The sequence below is a fragment of the Arvicanthis niloticus genome, chromosome 23 (assembly GCF_011762505.2).
Source record: "Arvicanthis niloticus isolate mArvNil1 chromosome 23, mArvNil1.pat.X, whole genome shotgun sequence".
Taxonomy (NCBI): Eukaryota; Metazoa; Chordata; class Mammalia; order Rodentia; family Muridae; genus Arvicanthis; species Arvicanthis niloticus.
This window is the reverse complement of record NC_133430.1, coordinates 32423848-32443727: the sequence shown is the minus strand read 5'-3', so window position 1 is coordinate 32443727 and position 19880 is coordinate 32423848. Positions and strand designations below refer to the sequence as shown.

The window sequence follows — 19880 nt, the reverse complement described above, 5'->3', positions numbered from 1 at the left end:
TGCTGATGAAGGCTTTCTCATCCCACCAAAGCTGCAGTGGTTTGACATTACCTCCCAAGTGCTGTACTGTCCCACAGTGAGTCTTAAAGAGAATCGACATTCTGCATCCTAAACATTCCTTGGTTGCTTAGGTTCCAAAGCTGCTTGGAGTCTTCAGAACTCCGAGTCTATTCACAGAAGCTGTGGCTTCTGTGGGATGCCTTCAATCACTATGTTAAATCTCCTTCTTTGTAAACCGAACTTTTGAGAAACTTTCATATTTGTTGGTTGGGAGCTCACTGGATTTCCTAGCCATTAGTTACAACAAACCCCTCTAGGTCTCTACAGGTCCTTAGGCCCTATTCCCCACCCCCACCCAGGAGCCCTTACATCCTGCCAAGAAGAGCCAATCACAGAACACCTGGGTAAGCAACTCTGGCATTTTCCAGATTACCAGGAAAGTAGTGAGTGATGACATAAAGCTGTCTCCTAGGTCTGGTCCACTCCCCTTTCACCTCCTCTGCTACCGCCCCTCTCCCAGTCCAACTGTAGCCAAGCCCTGGCTGGATGATGGGGTAATGACACTGTATTTTGTTTCATTCCCGTTGACAACTGCTTTCTTCAAATCTTGTATGTCAGATAGCTCAATTTCAAGCCTATGGAAATGCTGGTCTTCAAGCATCTGCTTGGAAAGCGCCCTGACAATAGGAAAACTTTCAGGCCCAGCACCGTCTAGTTGACTTAGGGTGTGATGTTCATGTGTCACTGTCCTTTTTCTTCAGTTGTACTTAAGCTTTTAAAATCAGTAGCATTCATTAGTACTTAGTGTTTTATCAAATTATTTAATGAAGCATGCTATAAATATTACATGGCTGAAGCTTAGATACACATTTTTTTTAAAAAAAATCCTTTTGAGTTAGTAAGCTTTCAGAACAAAATTAATTAAAATTATTTTTCTCCTTTTAATTTATTTTATTATTATTATTTTTAAAAGACAAGGTCTGTCTAAGTACTCCTGGCTGTCCTGACACTCACTATGGAGCCTAGGCTGGCCTTGAACTTGCAGTGATTCCCCTGCCTCTGCTAAGATTACAGATATGAGCCAGTGTGCCTGGCTTTATACTGTAGTTGTAATATTTCATTCTAATCATATAGTCTGGCTGCCTAGCATGTCAGGGTTTGTGACCTTGGAATGTTACAAGCACTGCTGCAACAATGCACTCCCAGGTACTGCCTTTGACAAGCAGTCTTAGACCAGAATAACAATCTGGAAAATCCGACAAGCTAAAGCAGGTAGAGCTCAGTTTCTGAGTGGATACAGGATCACAGGCAGAGAGCCCTACTGATGGAGAGGCCAAAGTGAGAGGATTCTCACATGTCAGGCTTCCAATTTCAGGTGCACGGATGGTTTCTTGTGCTCTGTTCACGGACCTCAGGCTCCATTATTGTGGGCTTAGGCTGAGACAATATCACAGTAGCAAGATTATATGGCAAACGAGGCTATTTGCCCAACAGATCAACATAAGGTCAGGTCTATTTCAGGTCCTGGTTTCTTTTTTTTTTTTTTTTTGGTTTTTCGAGACAGGGTTTCTCTGTGTAGCCCTGGCTGTCCTGGAACTCACTCTGTAGACCAGGCTGGCCTCGAACTCAGAGATCTGCCTGCCTCTGCTTCCCAAGTGCTGGGATTAAAGGCGTGCGCCACCACCCCCCCGGCCAGGTCCTGGTTTCAAAGGGCTCAGCCTGTGCTTGTTTGTCTGCTGTCTCTGGGCTGTGGTGAGGCAGTTGGATGCCACAGAGGAACAACCTTCAATCTCTGGCTTTGTTTGCAATATGAACTCCCTCAGATTCTCACAGAAGAGTGAGAAAGGACTTCCTCTTTTGAAAAACTAAAAGATAAAAGATTCAAACTAGACTGGGCAGTGGTGGCCCAAGCCTTTAGTCCCAGCACTTGGGAGGCAGAGACAGGCAGAGTTCTGTGAGTTTGAGGCCAGCCTGGTCTACAGGGTGAATTTGAGGGTAGCCAGGGCCACACAGAGAAACCCCTTCTTGAAAAAAACAAAAAGAAAAGCAAACAGAAAACAACAAAGCAAAACAAAACAAAAACCCAATCAACTAACCCTCCCCCCCCACCCCACCCCACCCCATAAAAACAAAACCCGTAAGAGATAGAAACCTTGTTGAAAGTTCTCAAGAAAGAAACCGAAAGACTGTGAGCCAACAACCTCTACTCAAGAGTTACAAATCAAAGAAGGAAAGAAAAAAGCAGGCAAAGACCGGGCAGCTCACCAGTTGGAGGTTACCCCAGGGTCCCTGGGACATAAATAGCCAGACTCTTTGCTACTCAAGATGCTGAGAGAGAAAAATGGTGACTTTAAAGCCAGCTTTGGGCACCTAATGAGACCCTATTTCAAAATAAAGTCCCATAAAATGCCAGAGATGCAGCTTAGTGGTAGAGCCCTGATTGAGTCCCCAGTACAGGAGGAAAACAGGAAAATCAACCCATCAAAGCAAACACAGCAACTGATTAAATCTCTTGTAATAAACATTTACACATATACATGGCTATTTAGTTATTCCTATGAGCTTCTGTGGGTGCACACCTTTAATCCCAGCGCTCAGGAGAGGTGGATATCTGTGAGTTGTAGACCAGCCTGATCTACATAAGGAGTTCCAGGAAGAGGGGGTTGGGGGGAAGGGAGAGGGAGAGAGAGGGACAGAGATGTCTTTAAAAAATAAAGGAGTGAAAGAATTACATTTCTAAAGGTAGAATTTTGAATCAAAGTATTATTATTATTTACCGATTGCTGAGTGTGGAAGGGAGGTATCTGAGTGTATTTTTAAAATAATCTTCTCAATATTATAGGACATCATTGCATGAGAGGCTCTTAAAAACTTAAAGGCACTTACAGGCAGGGAATTGATGCCCTAAGGTATGGATTCCAGCATTTCGATTTTGTCTAGCTGTGTGTGTCTTAGCAAATCAGGCTCTCCGGTTCTTAATTTTTTCCCCAATAGGGTTCTTATCAGGATTAAGAATTAGCTAGTATTATTATTTACTTTGTTTGGTTCCTGAGGCTGTATGCAAAATAAGGTAGAAGAATCCATAGTAGCAACACAAAAACAGTTATTTCTGAGTTCTGTGACCAGTGCAATGCGAGGTAATATAAAACTAGGTAAAAGCTTTTCGTGGGCAAGCTCTTCAGGGTAATTATCTTGGCCTGCTTTCTATAACTGTAATAAAACTCTGACCAAAACCAGCTAGTGGAGAAAGAGGTTTATTTGGCACTCAATTCCGGATTATGGTCTGTCCCTGAGGAAAGTCAACTGGGAACTCAAGCAGGGGGCGTGAACCACAGGGGACACTGACTTGCTTTCCTCCTGTGCATGGTCAGCCAGATATTTTGCTTGCTTATTTGCTTGTTCTCTCTCTCTCTCTCTCTCTCTCTCTCTCTCTCTCTCTCTCTCTCTCCTCCCCCCCTTTCAATTTTACTTTGTTTGTGTATGGGTGTTTTGGGGCATGTGTATGTCTCTGATCCCCTGGGGCTGGACTTGCAGAGAGTTGCAAGCTCCCTTATGGCTGAGGGAAATGAAGTCAAGTCCTTTGGAAGAACAGCCTGTGCTTTTAACCTCTGAGCTAATTCTCCAGCCCCCAGCTTTCTAACAAATCCTAGACGACCTGCTGGGCTAGGCCCTCCCACACAAATATCAGTGACGCGTAGGGGAATATGATGTAGGCATTTCCTCAAGTGAGGTTCTCTGTTCCAAAGTGTTTCTAGTTTGGATCAAGTGAACAAAAATAAACACAGTAGTTTTCTTAGGAGCAGAGACAAGAACAGCTTATACAGTTTCAGGTTTCCGTAATAATGAAGATGTGCAATTATCCTTGTTGTAAAGGTTCAAGGACTTGGAAGGAAAAAAATCAATCACTGATCGGAAATAATAGCATATGAAATAGTTGGGAAATGTGTAAAGTCCGGGTAAGTAGGAAAAAGTGTTTGCGAGCTCAATGTAAAAAGGACTAACTATGACGTCATTTGACTATTTTTACTCGAGTATGGAATGCAGGTAAAGGGTCACACAGCCCGTGAGACATTAAGTCCATTGAACATGTGACTTACGTGTAGGCTAAGCACGCGCAGACAGCACACAAACAAAACAGCATGGTGCACATTTTAAAAAGAACAGTCCTAAGATTAGTAACGAGTGTCTATTACTCTACAACGCGATGAAACTCAATTGCAATCTCACATTCTTGACTCTGCAACTTTACGAATTTGGCGACTGGAAGTCTCATTGGGTGAGTGGCTTTTAAGCGCGATCCCTGGTCCAGCCCACTCTTCATGGGGTAAAGAGCACCCGAAAAACAGTACTAGTAAGAGGGTTCCGGATATAACAGAATCTTAACGCACAGACGCCTTAGTTAAAGCCTCACTACTTTTGCTTTTGTCGCTTGCTTGGCACTCTGGTCCTCCCAGCTCAGCAAGCACAGAGCTCAGCCTACAGCTCAGTCTAAGGACTGCAGCAGGCCGCTGGCCACTAGAGGATCTCTAACTTTCTCTGCGGAACTGAGGGCTGAAGTCAAAGACAAAGTCAAAATGGTGGCCTCGTCTTTCACTGTCCTAAGAGCAAGCAGGTTGTGCCAATGGGGTTGGAAGAGCTGGGCGCGGCTGTCAGGACCTCCGATGCTTAGCACCGATGGCCGGACTACTTGGGCGCGGACAAATGCGACACTGAGCCTGGAGCCCGCGGGCCGCAGCTGCTGGGACGAGCCGCTGAGCATCGCCGTGCGCGGCCTGGCCCCCGAGCAGCCCGTCACGCTGCGCGCCGCCCTGCGCGACGAGAAGGGCGCGCTCTTCCGAGCCCACGCGCGCTACCGCGCCGACGCCGCGGGAGAGCTGGACCTGGCGCGCGCGCCCGCGCTGGGCGGCAGCTTCGCGGGGCTCGAGCCCATGGGGCTGCTCTGGGCCATGGAGCCCGACCGGCCTCACTGGCGCCTGGTCAAGCGCGACGTGCAGACGCCCTTCGTGGTGGAGCTGGAGGTGCTGGACGGACACGAGCCCGACGGCGGGCGGCTGCTGGCGCGGGCGGTGCACGAGCGTCACTTCATGGCTCCCGGGGTGCGGCGCGTGCCCGTGCGCGAGGGCCGTGTGCGCGCCACCCTTTTCCTGCCCCCAGGTGAGCTGCCTTTAACTTTCCCTTTGCTCAAAGTTCTCCGATGATTTTAAGTGAAGAAAAGGGTAGCTCTGAATGATCTGGGGCGCAGTAGGAAGGAGACAGGATTGGACTGGAAGGGGCTTGTTATGGTGATGATGTTTCCCGGAAGCTGGTCCTTCAGTTCCGCTGCTAAGTTGAAAGGGCATCCTAAGAAAAGGGGAAAGACTCCTAATAATAAAGTCCACAGTGTTACACCCACGACCCCTAATTTTAGAATGTCTTCTGTCGTTGCTTGTGGCAGTGTGGAAACTCAAACTAGGCAAGCACTACTAAGTTTCCAGTATTTGTCTTTGGTTTTTAGCTGCATCTGGAGGTTCCGGCAAATCAGGCGGGAGAAGCAACAGGACTCTAAGGCAGTGATGGGGAAAACAGTCAACTCCCAGGAGAGGCCATTAGTATTCTGACGTTGAGACAAGCTTCACATACTTGGGCTGGAGGGTGTGACTCCGTTGGTAGAGGGCTTGCTTGGAGTAGTACTGGGTGTCATCCCCAGCACAGGATAAACCGGGCATGGTGGCACAGCACTGCAATCCCAGCAACTACAGGTCAAGGCGGGAGAACCAGAAGCTCTTGGCCATTTTTGGCTACATAACAATACCGAGTCATACCGGGATATTTGGTGGTCTGCCTCAAAACAACAACGACAACAAAATGGCAAAGTAGACAAAATCAACAAAATATTTAAATGACATAAGTGGTTAAAGAGAGGTGCATACAAACCCATGGTAATGAGGAAGAAAGAACTTTTAAGGGCCCCTTCCATCTTAGTACACATCTGTTCCTGAGCAGGCTGTGGGCCCAGTGCTTGCTGTGTTCTTGTTTAAATTGGTCATGTGGAAGACGAGCCTCTTTTTTTCTTTTTTCAAAGATGTATTTATTTATGTATATGAGTACACTGTAGCTGTCTTCAAACATACCAGAAGAGGGCACCAGATCCCATTATAGATGGTTGTGAGGCACCGTGGTGTTGCTGGGAATTGAATTAAAGGCCTCTGGAAGAACAGTTGGTGCTCCTAACCACTGAGCCATCTCTCCAGCCCCGACAAGCCTCTTTATACAAATGGAAAAAAAAATGTTTAGGGCATGAATTCATGCAGAATGAATACGTAGCTCTTTCTAGTCTATATGTACTCACTGAGCAGAATGCATTTGAGATTCGTGGGGTCTTTTAGCCATGGAGATTCTGTTTTGATTCAGTTGACGGTTGACGGACTCTGGTTCCTTTGCAGTCTGGAGATTTTGCATGAAGTTATTGCAAATGCTTGCATAGGAGTTTGTGTGGGAACAAAAATTTTCATTTCTTTTGGGTATATAGGTGTGGGGTTACTGGGTCATATGGTGAGAGTAGCTTTGATTTTTGTGAACGAGGGCCACTGCATTTTACCTCCCGCTGCAGCCTACAAACCACATGGCCTTGCATAGTACCAGCATCCTGTGATGGTTCTGGTTGCTACACAGCTTCAGGCAGTTGGCACTATCAATTTTGGTTCAGAGAGGAGAGTAGTGTATGTGTGCATGCGTGTGTGCATGGGTGAGTGGGTGTGCACACGTGTGTACGTGCATGTGTGTGTGTGCTCACATGTTTCTGGAATCAAATCTAGTATGCCATACATGCTAGACAGCACTCCACCCCAGCTGTTAGTGTATTTTTAATGTTAAAAGTAACATATTCGGCAGGCTGGGCAGTGGTGGCTCACGCCTTTAATCCCAGCACTTGGGAGGTAGAAGCAGGCAGATTTCTGAGTTCGAGGCCAGCCTGGTCTACAGAGTGAGTTCCAGGACAGCCAGGGCTACACAGAGAAATCCTGTCTCGAAAAACCAACCAACCAACCAACCAAACAAACAAACAAAAAAAAAAAAACAAAGAAAGAAACAAAGAAAAGTAACATATTCTTTCTGTAAAAGTCTGTGGGATTTTGAGACTTAGACATAGAGGGGAATGTGGGGGAAGAGGAAACTGTGGACTCAGGCCAGGCCACTGTGGACTCATAAAGACAGGAGGACTTTTAGCATCTTTATCATCAGCCTGAACATGCCCATCCTGAATGAAGCATCTTGAATGCTTAGTTTTGTTTTTGTTTTTTCTCCTCAGAACCTGGGCCCTTTCCTGGAATCATAGACCTTTTCGGAGTTGGAGGGGGCCTTCTGGAGTATCGGGCGAGTCTGCTGGCTGGGAAGGGCTTTGCCGTTATGGCTCTTGCTTATTACAACTACGACGACCTCCCCAAGAGTATGGAAACCATGCGCATGGAGTACTTTGAAGAAGCCATGAACTACCTGCGTAGCCACCCTGAGGTTAGATCTCCTCAAGTTTTATTGGCCCCCATCAGATCTCCTCATTGTGTGCCTGATTTCACAGGAAGAGCCTGTTGTGGCAGTCCCTCCCTGTCAGGGAGACAGGCTATATGAACTGCCTGCTAAGCTTACTCGTTAGACTTTTCTCTGTAATGCGGTATGAGTATCTGTATTTCATGCTAGTTAGAGTTCTCTATTCATTGTTCTGGTATGTTGTAGTGTTTCATAAAGAACACCCGAATGTTTGATAACCAAGGTTTGACATAAGAAGTAAAGGAAAAGAAAAAGGTAGGGCCATTGTCAGAAGATGCTCATTCAAATGATATGCTCAGCTCAGCACAGCAGCTCTCGGCTACCCGTGTCCCCTGGTCCCCGCGTCCCCGCGTCCCCGCGTCCCCGCGTCCCCGCGTCCCCGCGCCCCTGTGGGAGCTGAGATGGACAAACAGCGTGAACTGTGTAAGAGGGACTTGAGAATCAGCAGCAGGAGACCAAGTGCTTTGAGCTTTCTAGGTTCAGCATAGCACAGGCTGGGCTGGCAGCCCTTGCTTAGTTTGGCTGGAAGACGTTAATGTGGCGCTCTTAGAGAAGTGGGGCCCATGCAGGATGCATCTAGAGAGAATACATTTTGTTAATTTTCAAAAAAAATATTAATATTGTGTATTTGTGTGCACGTACAAGAACGTCCGTGCTCATGATGGAGGTCTGAGGACAACTTTGTGGAGGCAGTTCTCTCCCTCCACCTTTATGTGCACTCCGAGGGTCAGACTGAGGTCATCAGGCTTGTGCAGCAAGTGCTGTACCCACTGAGCCATCCCACCAACCCTCATTTCACCGACTTCCGGTTCTATGACTTTGGGACCTTTGTTTCTTCCTTTATTTATTATTTATTTATTTGGTTTTTTTCGGGACAGGGTTTCTCTGTGTAGCCCTGGTTGTCCTGGAACTCACTCTGTAGACCAGGCTGGCCTCGAACTCAGAAATCCACCTGCCTCTGCCTCCCAAGTGCTGGGATTAAAGGCGTGTGCCACCGCTGCCCAGCTGTTTCTTCCTTTAATAAACAGGGTAATTGCCACATCGCTCAGTTCCTAGGACTTCAGTGGCAGAGTGACGTTTCAAACTTTCCTGGGTGTTGTTATAGAAGCCACAAGAGACGAAAAAAGACTGTTGTGAGAGATCAGCCTTTTTCTTTTAGCCCAGAGGACACTGGGACTCAGGACAGGAGCAGTCCTTGTGGACAGTGCCAGTCCAAACTACCCGGAAGGCACTGAGCAGGGAATGGATGGAAGAAGAGTACAACAAACATCTTCCCACAGCTTTTGTAGGGAACCAGGACAGAGAACAAAGTCTTAGCCAGCACGGCTAAGGACTGGAGGGCCCAGGACTGTGAGAAAATAGAACAGCCCAGAGCAGGGAGGACTCGAGGAGGACCAGCAGAGAGAAGTTTACCGGGCGGGGAGGTGGGGGAGGCCGGAAGTTAAATGTGGGAGCTCATCCCCGGAGAAAGATAGTGGACAGCATCCCAGACACAACCAGAGGGTGACCGCTGAGATCATGTGGTCATCTGAGATCGTGAGCCACTGTAGGAACAGGTGGACTGGGGAGGGGGACATTCCTGCTGGAGCTTGGGTCTTCTCACTGCAGTATGGAGAGCTGAGGGGGAGGGGCATGCATTCGGGGAGGACCCAAGAGGCTGAGGAGGTAGGAGAGGATGTGAGGGGTCCTTTGGAGAAGTGGAAAGCAAAACACCAGTGATGTGAGGCAGGATTGAAGGGCCACATCGGTGCTCCTGTCCAATGAGAGATCGGGCAGCGGGAATGTGTGCATTTCTCTTAGCTCCTGCTCGCCCCTGGAGAGAGTGAGCAGGTGATTTCACTAGGACTAGCCCTTTTGTGAGCCAGTATGACCAAGGGAAGGGCGGCGATAAAGGAGTGGAGACTGCTTTCGAGGGAGCACCATGCTGATGATGCCCAGACTCTGAAGTGGAGGGGTTCATAGGAGAACGTGGGAGATCTGCAGTGAAGAAGAGACTGCTTAGTCCTCCTGGGGTAGAAAAGGAGTGTTTCTAAAAGAGCTGAGCGGGAGGGACCAAAGATGGTGGCCAGAGGGTGCAATGCAACAGAGTGAGATTTTGAGCCTAAAACAATACATGCTAGTACTGAGAGGTTTGGCTATGTAAGTGGGAATGGCTGGCTGCCTGGGTTAGAGCTAAACATCAGAGGAGTTTTAAAAGTCTGTGTGGTAGACCATCATAGGGCTGCTGCAGTCACCAAGAATGATGACAGAGAAATTGTGAGAAGAAAACTATGGCTTAGGTGTAAATAAATGTCCCAGGTTGTAATGTAGAGAGAGACACCAGGGGGAGTCCACGGCTCTCTCTCCTTCCTCCTTGCTTTCTGGTTATCGTACTGTCCTGGACTAAACTGCCATTTTTCATTTGTTTCCTTCTCAGGTAAAAGGACCAGGAATTGGGCTGCTTGGCATTTCCAAAGGGGGCGAACTTGGCCTTGCTATGGCCTCCTTCCTGAAGGGCATCACGGCCGCTGTTGTCATCAATGGCTCCGTGGCTGCTGTTGGGAACACCATATACTACAAGGATGAGACCGTACCTCCTGTGACTATCCTGAAAAATCGAGTCAAAATGGCCAAAGATGGTCTCAAGGATGTTGTGGAAGCTCTGCAAAGCCCTCTGGTAGAACAGAAGAGCTTCATCCCTGTGGAAAGGTCTGACACGACCTTCCTGTTCCTCGTTGGTCAGGATGACCACAACTGGAAGAGTGAGTTCTATGCCAATGAGATCTCCAAACGCCTGCAGGCCCATGGGAAGGAGAAGCCCCAGATCATCTGCTACCCAGAAGCAGGGCACTATATTGAGCCTCCTTACTTCCCACTGTGCAGCGCTGGCATGCACCTCCTGGTGGGTGCCAATATCACCTTTGGAGGGGAGCCTAAGCCCCATGCCATGGCCCAGCTGGATGCATGGCAGCAACTCCAGACTTTCTTCCACAAACAGTTGGGTAGTAAGAGTTAGGGAGTGTCCCCTAAAATATAACCTATTATATGGTGGTTTGGGGGAACCTCAAATATATTATCAGAATGTCAGTTCAGATTAGTTCATTTGAACATATTCTAATTTTTTTTTAAGTTTCTTTTCTTTCTTTCTTTTTTTTTTTTTTCTTTTCTTTTTTGAGATAGGGTTTCTCTGTGTACCCCTGGCTGAGACCAGGCTGGGCTTGAATTCAAAGATTGGCCTGCCTCTGACTCCCAAGTGCTGGGAGTAAAGCCACACCCAGCTTAAGTTTTTTCTCAGTATAATTAAATAAGTGCCTGTGAAGGACTGTGGCTATAGATTAGTGTTGGTGCAGTTGCCTTCTTCCATAGTGCCCTGGATTCATTCCTCAGTGCCAAAACTCTCTCGTAAAAATGTGCTTATTGACCTGGTGAGACGGCTCAGTGGTAAAGGTGGTTTACCAAGCCCGAGGACTTGAGATTTCTTTTCCCCAGGGTCTATCTACATGGTTGAAGGAGAGAACAACAAGTTCTCTCTTCAAGACAACAAGACAAGTTGTCTTCTGATGCGTGCGCGCGCGCGCGCGCGCACACACACACACACACACACACACACACACACACACGCACATGCAAATAAATTAATTTAAAAATAGTGCTTATCCAAAAAAAGAGTTCTTTTATATCACAAATTAAAGAGGAACCTTAAGTATAAACATTCTTATTAAAATAAAAATTAGATTCGTTATGACAAACTATGGTGTCCTTCCTTCAATTCTTGGGCCAGTGTTCCCACTCTTGTCTTCTTTCCAGAAGTGACTTTCTGTGACTATTCAGATGCTCAATACACGTCTGGGCAGCAGCGAAAAGAAGGGGTTTTGTTCATTTGTTTCTTTGTTTTTATGCATATATTCAACAAGAACAGCAATTTTACAAAGCAAACCAATGTTGGGAAAAGAACTTCTTGGTGTGATGAGTCCTGTCATGGAGACAGAGGGGGACGATGAGCATCTAGTCCAGGAGGCAACAGAGCCGCTGTGGAAGGAAACAGATTTCAGGAATCCCATGTGTGTCAACCTTCAGACCTGTCTAGGAGACAAGGGAAAGAAAGGATGTGTGTGTGTGCAAATGCTCTCATCTACACACATTTAAGCCACAGCCATCTGCCAGTCACATAGTGGTCAGCATAGGAGGAGGGATTTCTTTACCCATTGCTAGGTTCATGGCTGAGCCTCCATAACACAAGACAGGCAGTAAAGAGAAAGCCATAGATTGAACCCTATTCAGACTTATTATTTTTAATCACATATGTGTCCATATGTGTCTGTTTAGGTGCCCACAGAGGCCAGATGATGTCAGTTCCCCTGGAGGCTAGAGTTATAAGTGACTGTGAGTCACCACCCAACATGGGTGCTAAGAACCAAACTCTGGTCCTCTGTGAGAACAGTATATGCTCTTACAGGCCAAGCCTTCTCTGCAGCCTCAGAACCATGCTTAATAAAAATGTTGCATGAGATGATTCAGTGGGAAATGGTACTGGCTACCAAGCCTGACAGCCTTAGTTCAATCCCTGTGTTGCATGGCATGAGAGCCTTCAGAAATTAAGACCCAGGTCTGGAGGGGTGACTCGGTTAAGACAGACTAAGCACGAGCCAGAGATCAAGCCAGAATGTCATCAGGTTTTCTGCTTCAGGGTCCTGCCTTGAGTTCCTGCTCAGTGCTAGACTGTGGCCTAGAAGTGTCAGCCAAATAAATCCTTTCCTCCTAAGTGCATGTTGGTCATAGCATCCGTCACAATGGCAAAACTCAAACATTAGTTGGTGGAGGCTGGGAAGGTTAGCAGGGGAAGGACAGTAGGACAGGCTGGATATGGGTACAGTTAGATAGGAAGTATAGATTCTTGGGTTCTGTAACACAGTATCCATTGCATAGATGATAGATAGTTGTTGTTGTTATTGCTGGAGATAATATTTTTGTTATTTTATGTCTTTTGCCTGCATGTATGTTATGTCTGTGCACCACCTACATGTCTGGTACCTGTGAAGGGCAAAAAGGGCATTGGATGCCCTGGAAGTTGACTTATAGATTATTATAAACTGCAATGTGATTGCTGGGAATTGAATGAACTCTGCTCCCCTGGGAGAATAGCCACTGAGTCACCTCTATAGCCCTGATGCTATAGAACAGTATGAACAAAGCATAGAATCTACCATTATACCCTCATGGTGGTTTGAATAAGAATGGCCCCCATTGGCTCACAAATTGAGTGCTTAGTCAACTCCTTGAGAAGGATTAGGAGGTGTGGCCTTCTTGAAGTAGGTGGCCTTATTAGAAAAATCATGTCACTGGGGGTGAGCTTTGAGGTTCCAAAAGCCCAAGCCAGGCCCAGTGTCTCTTCTCCTCTTCCTGCTGCTTGCAGATCTAGGTGTAGAACTCTCAGCCACTTCTCCAGCACCATGTCTGTCTGCATGCCACCATGCCCCCTGCCATGCGGATAATGGACTAAGCCTCTGGAACTATAAGTGTGCTCCAATTAAATGCATTCTTTTATAAGAATCGTTGTGGTCATGCTGTCTTCTTACAGCAATAGAACACTGACTGATACAGTCCCCAGGCTCTAATGTGTATTTCAAAACAGTTACAAGAAAGGATTTTGAATATTTTTTTTGTTTGTTTTGTGAAAAGTTCTACATTTTATTACTAGACAAACCACACCCCCATTTTTAACTTGGCCAAGTCCCCAGGTTAAAAATGTTGAGCTCTGTCTGGTAAGATTGGTAGATCACCATGGTTCAGTATAAACCTCAGTCTTGCCATTGTGTGAATCCTTACAGACCCAGCTTCGTCCTCCTCTGGTGTCTTCTCTCAGAGTTGTACCTGAGTTTGTTACCAGTTTTCACTGGAATCCATTGAGGAATAGCATGATTTTGCTTTTGTTTCTTGGTCAGGAATCTCTTGACTGTGAAAGTCTTGTGAGAAGACTGGAGAGAAGCCGGGCTGGGGAGATGGTGCCGGACGGCAGAGGCTCCAGCTGGAAGAACACGATGAAAGGATTTTGAATATTTTCAACACAGAGAAATGATTAATATTAGCATAATGACTATAACAATGCCAGACTTGAACATTACACACTGTGTATATGTTCCTCGGAAATATTCATAGTCATTATGTATCAAAGACAATCTGAGTCTGAAGACCCCCAAACTCGGGAGACCCTTCCTCAAGTCTCAGGAAATCATGACCACCCAAAAATCACAAGAAACCATACCTGGATGCAATCAGCAGAGGTTTATAGGGGAGAGTTGGCTAGTCAATGGTCAAAACTGCTCATCTACGCAGGAACAGAATTTTAACAAAAGGCCAGCAAGCTGAGGGGTTTTTTTATAGCATGGGGTGGGGAAAGGGAGGAATTTTTGCGCAGTTACACATGATTGGTTGTTTTACAAATTTTGAACATAAATAGGCTGTAACACTGGGAAGACCTCAAGGGGGTGGGTAACCAAGAACAGTTGAAAGTTAGCTAGTTCTTGGAACCACCCAGATGACTTGCATCTTTCTCTGTGGTCAGGAATGTCTTCTTGCTTTGGGCCTTCCCCACCCTGAGGCTTGAGGAATGTTAATCCAGCAAGTGTCCTCTGATTCAGGGATAATGCCCTCCACCCGGAATGTATCCCGGGGCAGTGAAGGCCTGAAATCTTACATTCAATTCCACCTTTTGGGACCTGCATTCTCTTGCTCAGGTTTAGGGTAAAGAAAAAGCCTATATACATTTCATAAAATGGTCTTTATAATTTTTCACTCTACAAGTCCACTGGGCATGGTGGTGCAGGCCGTTAATTCCAACTCGTGAGGCAGAGGCAGGTGGATCTCTTTTAGTTTGAGTCCAGCCTGGTCTACAGAGTGAGTTCTAGGACAGCTAGGGCTAGGTAGAGAGAAAGCCTCTCTCAAAGATTAAAAAATTTAAAAAAGAAAAGAAAAAAAGAATATAGGTCTAAGTCAATTTCTGAGTTAGTCAATGAAGGAATTAAAATTAATCAATGTAACTTCTTCATAGATGCAGAGAGGCAGGAACAGAATTGAGGAACTGAGAAAAGCTAAGGGGATGGTTATGTCCTGTATATGCTTGATGCTTCCTGTCTGGTTTGTCCTGTGCATGCTTGATGCTCTGTGTCTCCTTGGTCCTGTGCATGCCTGATACTTTGTGATTTCTTGGCTGACGGATATTAGAAATCCCCAATGCACCAGAGGAAAAGGGGACAGCTAAACTTAGACAGAGCCCATACCAGACTTAAATGAAGGGTGGCTCCTGCACACATGTGCAAACATGCATGTTTGCACACACAGACACACAAATACACAGACACATGGCCAAATACATGCATGCACACACAACAAAACATCTCTTATTAAAAAAAAGAAGGAAAGAAATTGAGTTCTGAAAATTGGTGGAATGTTTCACCTACCTGAGAAGTCAGCACTTTCCTTCAAATGGACAGCCTGAGAGGAGACTGCTCTTTTTTTTTTTTTTTAGATTTATTTATTACAAGTACACTGTAGCTGTCTTCAGACACACCAGAAGAGGGCATCAGATCTTATTACAGTTGGTTGTGAGCCATCATGTGGTTGCTGAGAATTGAACTCAGGACCTCTGGAAGAGCAATCAGTGCTCTTAACCACTGAGCCATCTCTCCAGCCCGAGACTGCTCTTTTTAGAAAAACCTGTCCAGGGACATGATATTTTAAAGATTGTGGTAACTTCCGCCCTGATTTATAAAAAGTAAGCTAGTAAGTTTTGAGGCCTGGGGGAAAATAGAGTAGTTCTGAAACACTCAGGTAGGCACACCTGGCCATTCTGTGCGATGTCTGTCCTGGGAGGCTCACCTGCAGATCTGTTTGTGCTAACGTCAGTTAGGAGAACGGCATGCTCCCCCCTCCTTCCTTCATCTGCGTTTGATGCTCATCACGACATTTTGACTCGGCATACTTTGACAAGATGATCTGAAACTCTGCTTGGTCTATTTGGAGGGGAAGAACAAGAGACATCACACAGTGGAACCTTTATATTGAAATTCTTTCTCTGCTAGTGGTCAACAGGGTGTCAGATCTTTCACCAGAGACTGACAAAACTGGAAAGATGTGTTTTCCCGGCCGGGCGGTGGTGGCGCACGCCTTTAATCCCAGCACTTGGGAGGCAGAGGCAGGCGGATTTCTGAGTTTGAGGCCAGCCTGGTCTACAGAGTGAGTTCCAGGACAACCCGGGCTATACAGAGAAACCCTGTCTCGAAAAACCAAAAAAAAAAAAAAAAAAAAAAAAAAAGATGTGTTTTCCCAACTGCAGGTTCAAGCGGAGCTTTGTCCGGCATGATTGCCAAAGGATCCTCACTAAATGCAGGAGAGGAACGAGCTTCGGCAAGGCAAGCGCAGATCCAAATCGTTCTCTGTCAGATTTGAAGACAGAGAACCTGGAATGGTAAAACAAACAAACAAACAAAACACCTGATATTGCAAGGGAACACTCTACCCGAGGAGAGAATTGAGCTAAAGCTAGTGGTGCGGAGGTGTGGGGTGAGCATGTCGTCTTTCCTGGCTGGTTTCTTGGCTTCACATACACACACAAAAAAAGCAGGACAGACTGTGAGCGTCCGTGAGCATTCTCCACACCACCTTCTTGAGCAGTTTACTCCCACAGGAAGCTGAAGGGCACATTTGTTTAGTCCCTCTCCATAGGTCACCCCAGAGTGCCAGGGAGGAGAGCATGAAGCAGGTGGAGGCTATCTGCAACTGAGGGGCTGGGACTGGGAATCTGCCTAGTAACTGTGTGGGATATCCAGTGCTACATGCAGCCTGACCCTGGCAATTCTAGACTGCATGAACCATTCTCACGAAGGCAGAAGGACAGAATGATTAGACTGAGTTGGGACAGAGTCTCCTAGGGGGCTCTCCTGGAAGGAGAATTAGAAACCTGCTTTCTGTCTGATGACCATGGAGGTCACAAGAACCTCGATTCTCGGGATGTGAGAGCAGCTGCAGTCAAGGAGCCAGGAATGATCAAAGGAGGCCTTGACATCAGTTTGAAGTGGCTGTCCCACTGCCCAGGTCATGCTTTACTCAGATAAAGAGAACTGGCACTCCATTTCCCACAGACTCGCCCCCTAGTTTCTGAATGTTTCCGGCACAATGGTTGCAGGGGTGGGTAGTGGTGAACACAGGCCCCATGCAAGCCAATGTTCCATTCTGTCCATAGAACCAGTGCTGACCCAGGAACCTGGTCAGGAGTCCTGATTTCATAACATTACATTGTTGATAAGTCACCAGAGGCACCTGATAGAGTTACCCTCCCAACATTTGGGGTGAGTTGGAACTGGGGTAAAGTTCATGGCAAGCTCTCAACTGGGTGACTTCTGTTCAAAGCTCTGGGAAGTGAGCCAAGAGCAGGCTTAGCTGCATAATGTCTGTGTGCCCAGGCAGCCAGTGGCTGTGTGGAAAACCACACTGTCCATTTAATCTATCCTCTCTGAATGGAGGCACCCTCTCTTAAGAATAAAGAGTGAGGCTTTGTAAAGTGAGAGACCCAGGACTTCAATGTCTGCAACAGGAGAATACTCACTTCAATGTTTTAAGTGTTAGCTGTCAACCCCTTCCCAGGGAGGACAGCGATGGGAAGTCAGGTCCTGGCAGACATCCTCAGTTGTTATATCAGCAGGGAGGAAACCCATGTCTGCCAACAGCACAGTTATGCAGGTCTTCTGTATAGGTTACATCACTACACTGTCAGATTGGATAGGGGCTGTGGGAAAGGGGTGATGCTATAATACAACCTGGAGTAATTCTTTACTGGTCCTGTTTATTTGGGCTTCTTAGATGCCACTTCTACCTGGGTACCTCTGACTTCCCCAAGCTTTGAGAATTTTTCCTCTTTTTAAAAAACTTATTTATTTTATGTATATGAGTTCACTGTAGCTGTCTTCAAACGCACTAGAAGACGGTATCAGATCCCAGTACAGATGGTTGTGAGCCACCATGTGGTTGCTGGGAATTGAACTCAGGACCTCTGGAAGAGCAGAGCCATCTCTCTAGTCCTCCTCTGTTGTTTTATTGCATCAATGTTCCACGACCTCAGCTTTTGATGACAAAGCAGTCAGGCATTTATTTGCTTATTTCAATTTTCACTCATATATATATATATATATATATATATATATATATACACATATATATGTATATATATACATATATATATATGTATGTATGTATGATGTGTGTGTATAATTTGCTCATGCATGGTATGACACCAGTATGAAGGTCATAAGACAATAATTGTTTTCTTCTTTCACTGTAGGACTAAGAGATTGAACTTGGGCCACCAGGCTATGTACATTAAGTGTTTTATCTTAGCCACCTAGTCAGCATTATTTATTTGCCTATCTATCTATCTATCTATCCATCCATCTATCTATCTATCTATCTATCTATCTATCTATCTATCTAAGATTTCTTTGTGTAGCCTTGGCTGTATAGCCTTGACTCACTGTGTATACTAGGCTGCCTTGGAACTCACAGAGATCTACCTGTGTCTGATTCCTGAGTGCTGGGATTAAAAGCATGAGCCACCATTCAGCTCATCTCATGCTGTTTATTTTTTGAGGCAGGATTTTATGATGTAACAGAGCTGGTCTAAAATGCTCCATATAGCACAGGCTGGCCTTGAACTTACAGAAATCCTCCTAACTCAGCCTCCCAAGTTCTAGGATTACCGAAGTAACCTACCACAAGACGCTTGGCTTTTGACCATTTAGTGCTATCCTAGAAATTTTGAATATGCTCTTGCTACTTTCCTCTTTTTCCTTTGCTTTTGTCTGAATGTAATTGTTTCAAGGCCTTTCCTCATGCTCTGATATTCTTTCTTGCTCTTAATCTGGTTTGTTGGTGGTTGTTGGAATCGTCAACTAAATTATTATCTTATCTGACCTATGGAATGTTTCCTTCCTAGGACAAAGGAAGAGTTCTTCACTAGAGAGATCCCGGTTAAAGCCGTTAGACTGCCATTTTTTACAGCATGAACCATAAAGCTGGAAGTGCACAGAACGATGCTATTCAAGCCTGAAAATAGTTACCAACAAACACTACTATAACAAGGAAGGTTCTCCTTTAGACTCGAAGGAGAGATAAAGATCTGTTCATATAAATAAACTCAGAAGTTTACTGATCGCTAGCCAGCACCCCAAAAGATGCTTATGGAACTGCTACACCCAGAAGAAGGAGAATAATGAGCAGCGTGTGGAGGGATAAGTCCACTAGAAGAGTCAACACACGAGAGAAGAGGAGGAAAGAACCGGACATTATCAATACAGTAAACTCTCATCCCCAAAGATGAACATGACAGAAAGAGCCGAACACTCAAAACAACCCAAAGACAATCTACGAAATGGAGGAATAAGTCCATGCTTCCAGTAATAACTCTAAATGTACATGGACTTAATTCTCCCACGGGTGGGTTGGAGAGGTGGCTCAGTGGTTAAGAGCACATAGCTCTCTTGTGGAAGAGTGCCACACAACTGCCTCTAAGTCCAGCTCCAAGGGATCCGATACCCTCTTCTAGCTTTGCACTCAAATACACAAACCTACACGTAGACACACAGATACATACATGAAAAAAAAAAAAAAAAAAGGACATAGAATAGCTGCATGGATTCCAACAGAAGACAAGAAGAATGCTCCCTACCAAACTTATTTGTGAAGAAACACTGTAGTGGTTTAAGGAAGAAATGTCCCAAACAGGCTTATGTATTTAAACACTTGGTTCTCAGTTGGTGGCACTACCCAGAGAGGTTATTGGGCCTTTAGGAGGTGGAGCCTTGTTGGAAGAATTATATCACAGGGGGCAGGGCTTGGAGGTTTATAGCAGGCCCTATTTCCTACTCACTTACTCTGCTGATAAAGACACAATCTTAAAGCTTCCTGCTCTTGTCTTTCCTACCATTAATGATATCTACCCCTGTGGAACCAAGAGCCAAAATCAACATTTCCTTAAGTTGTTTTTATCACTTGACTGTCTTGGACCCATCAACCACCTAATATAATGACACAGAGACAATTATTATTTATTATAGCTCAGGCCTTTTCCCAACTAGCTCATATAAGTTAATTAACCGGATTATTCTGATCTAAGTTCTGCCACACGGCCCATTAGTTACCTCTCCTTCAGGTCCCACACCTATTTCTTCCTCTGTGTCTGGCAGGTGAATATTCTACCTCTCTCTTTCTCAGAGTTCCCATCTCTGCCCAAATGTTTCACCTATCTTTTCCTGATCTACAATAGGCCATATGTTCTTTACAAAACCAATCAGAAGGTGATGGGGAAGAAGTTTACAAAACACAGAAACAGA

General features: G+C 45.7%; 2 protein-coding genes across 3 annotated transcripts; one reads left to right on the top strand and one right to left on the bottom strand.

The window, feature by feature from the left end:
* Positions 1-4129: 4129 nt before the first annotated feature.
* On the top strand, positions 4130-11249 carry LOC143436995 (acyl-coenzyme A thioesterase 2, mitochondrial-like). 2 transcript variants are annotated; one of them, XM_076921712.1, is made up of 4 exons: positions 4130-5154; positions 7286-7488; positions 9938-10125; positions 10238-11249. In XM_076921712.1, exons 1-4 carry the CDS (start codon positions 4575-4577, stop codon positions 10596-10598), a joined length of 1332 nt encoding a protein of 443 aa, XP_076777827.1. In that variant the 5' UTR covers positions 4130-4574; the 3' UTR covers positions 10599-11249. The 2 variants fall into 2 exon arrangements, with proteins under 2 accessions (XP_076777827.1, XP_076777826.1); XM_076921711.1 differs by having other exon boundaries at positions 4131-5154; positions 9938-11249.
* A 1861-nt stretch (positions 11250-13110) lies between these two features.
* LOC143436583 (large ribosomal subunit protein eL39-like) lies at positions 13111-13541 on the bottom strand (the record flags this gene model as incomplete). The annotated part of the gene is made up of 1 exon (XM_076920884.1): positions 13111-13541. A coding segment is annotated over one exon (219 nt), but the record flags the coding sequence as incomplete, so codon positions are not given.
* Positions 13542-19880: the final 6339 nt, after the last annotated feature.

Excerpts from the sequence above, each read along its gene's own strand:
- LOC143436995 (XM_076921711.1), top strand. The coding sequence starts at position 4,575 with ATGGTGGCCTCGTCTTTCACTGTCCTAAGAGCAAGCAGGTTGTGCCAA. Across the intron at positions 5,155-7,285 it reads CACCCTTTTCCTGCCCCCAG|AACCTGGGCCCTTTCCTGGA; the intron begins GTGAGCTGCCTT and ends TTTTCTCCTCAG. Across the intron at positions 7,489-9,937 it reads ACCTGCGTAGCCACCCTGAG|GTAAAAGGACCAGGAATTGG; the intron begins GTTAGATCTCCT and ends TTTCCTTCTCAG.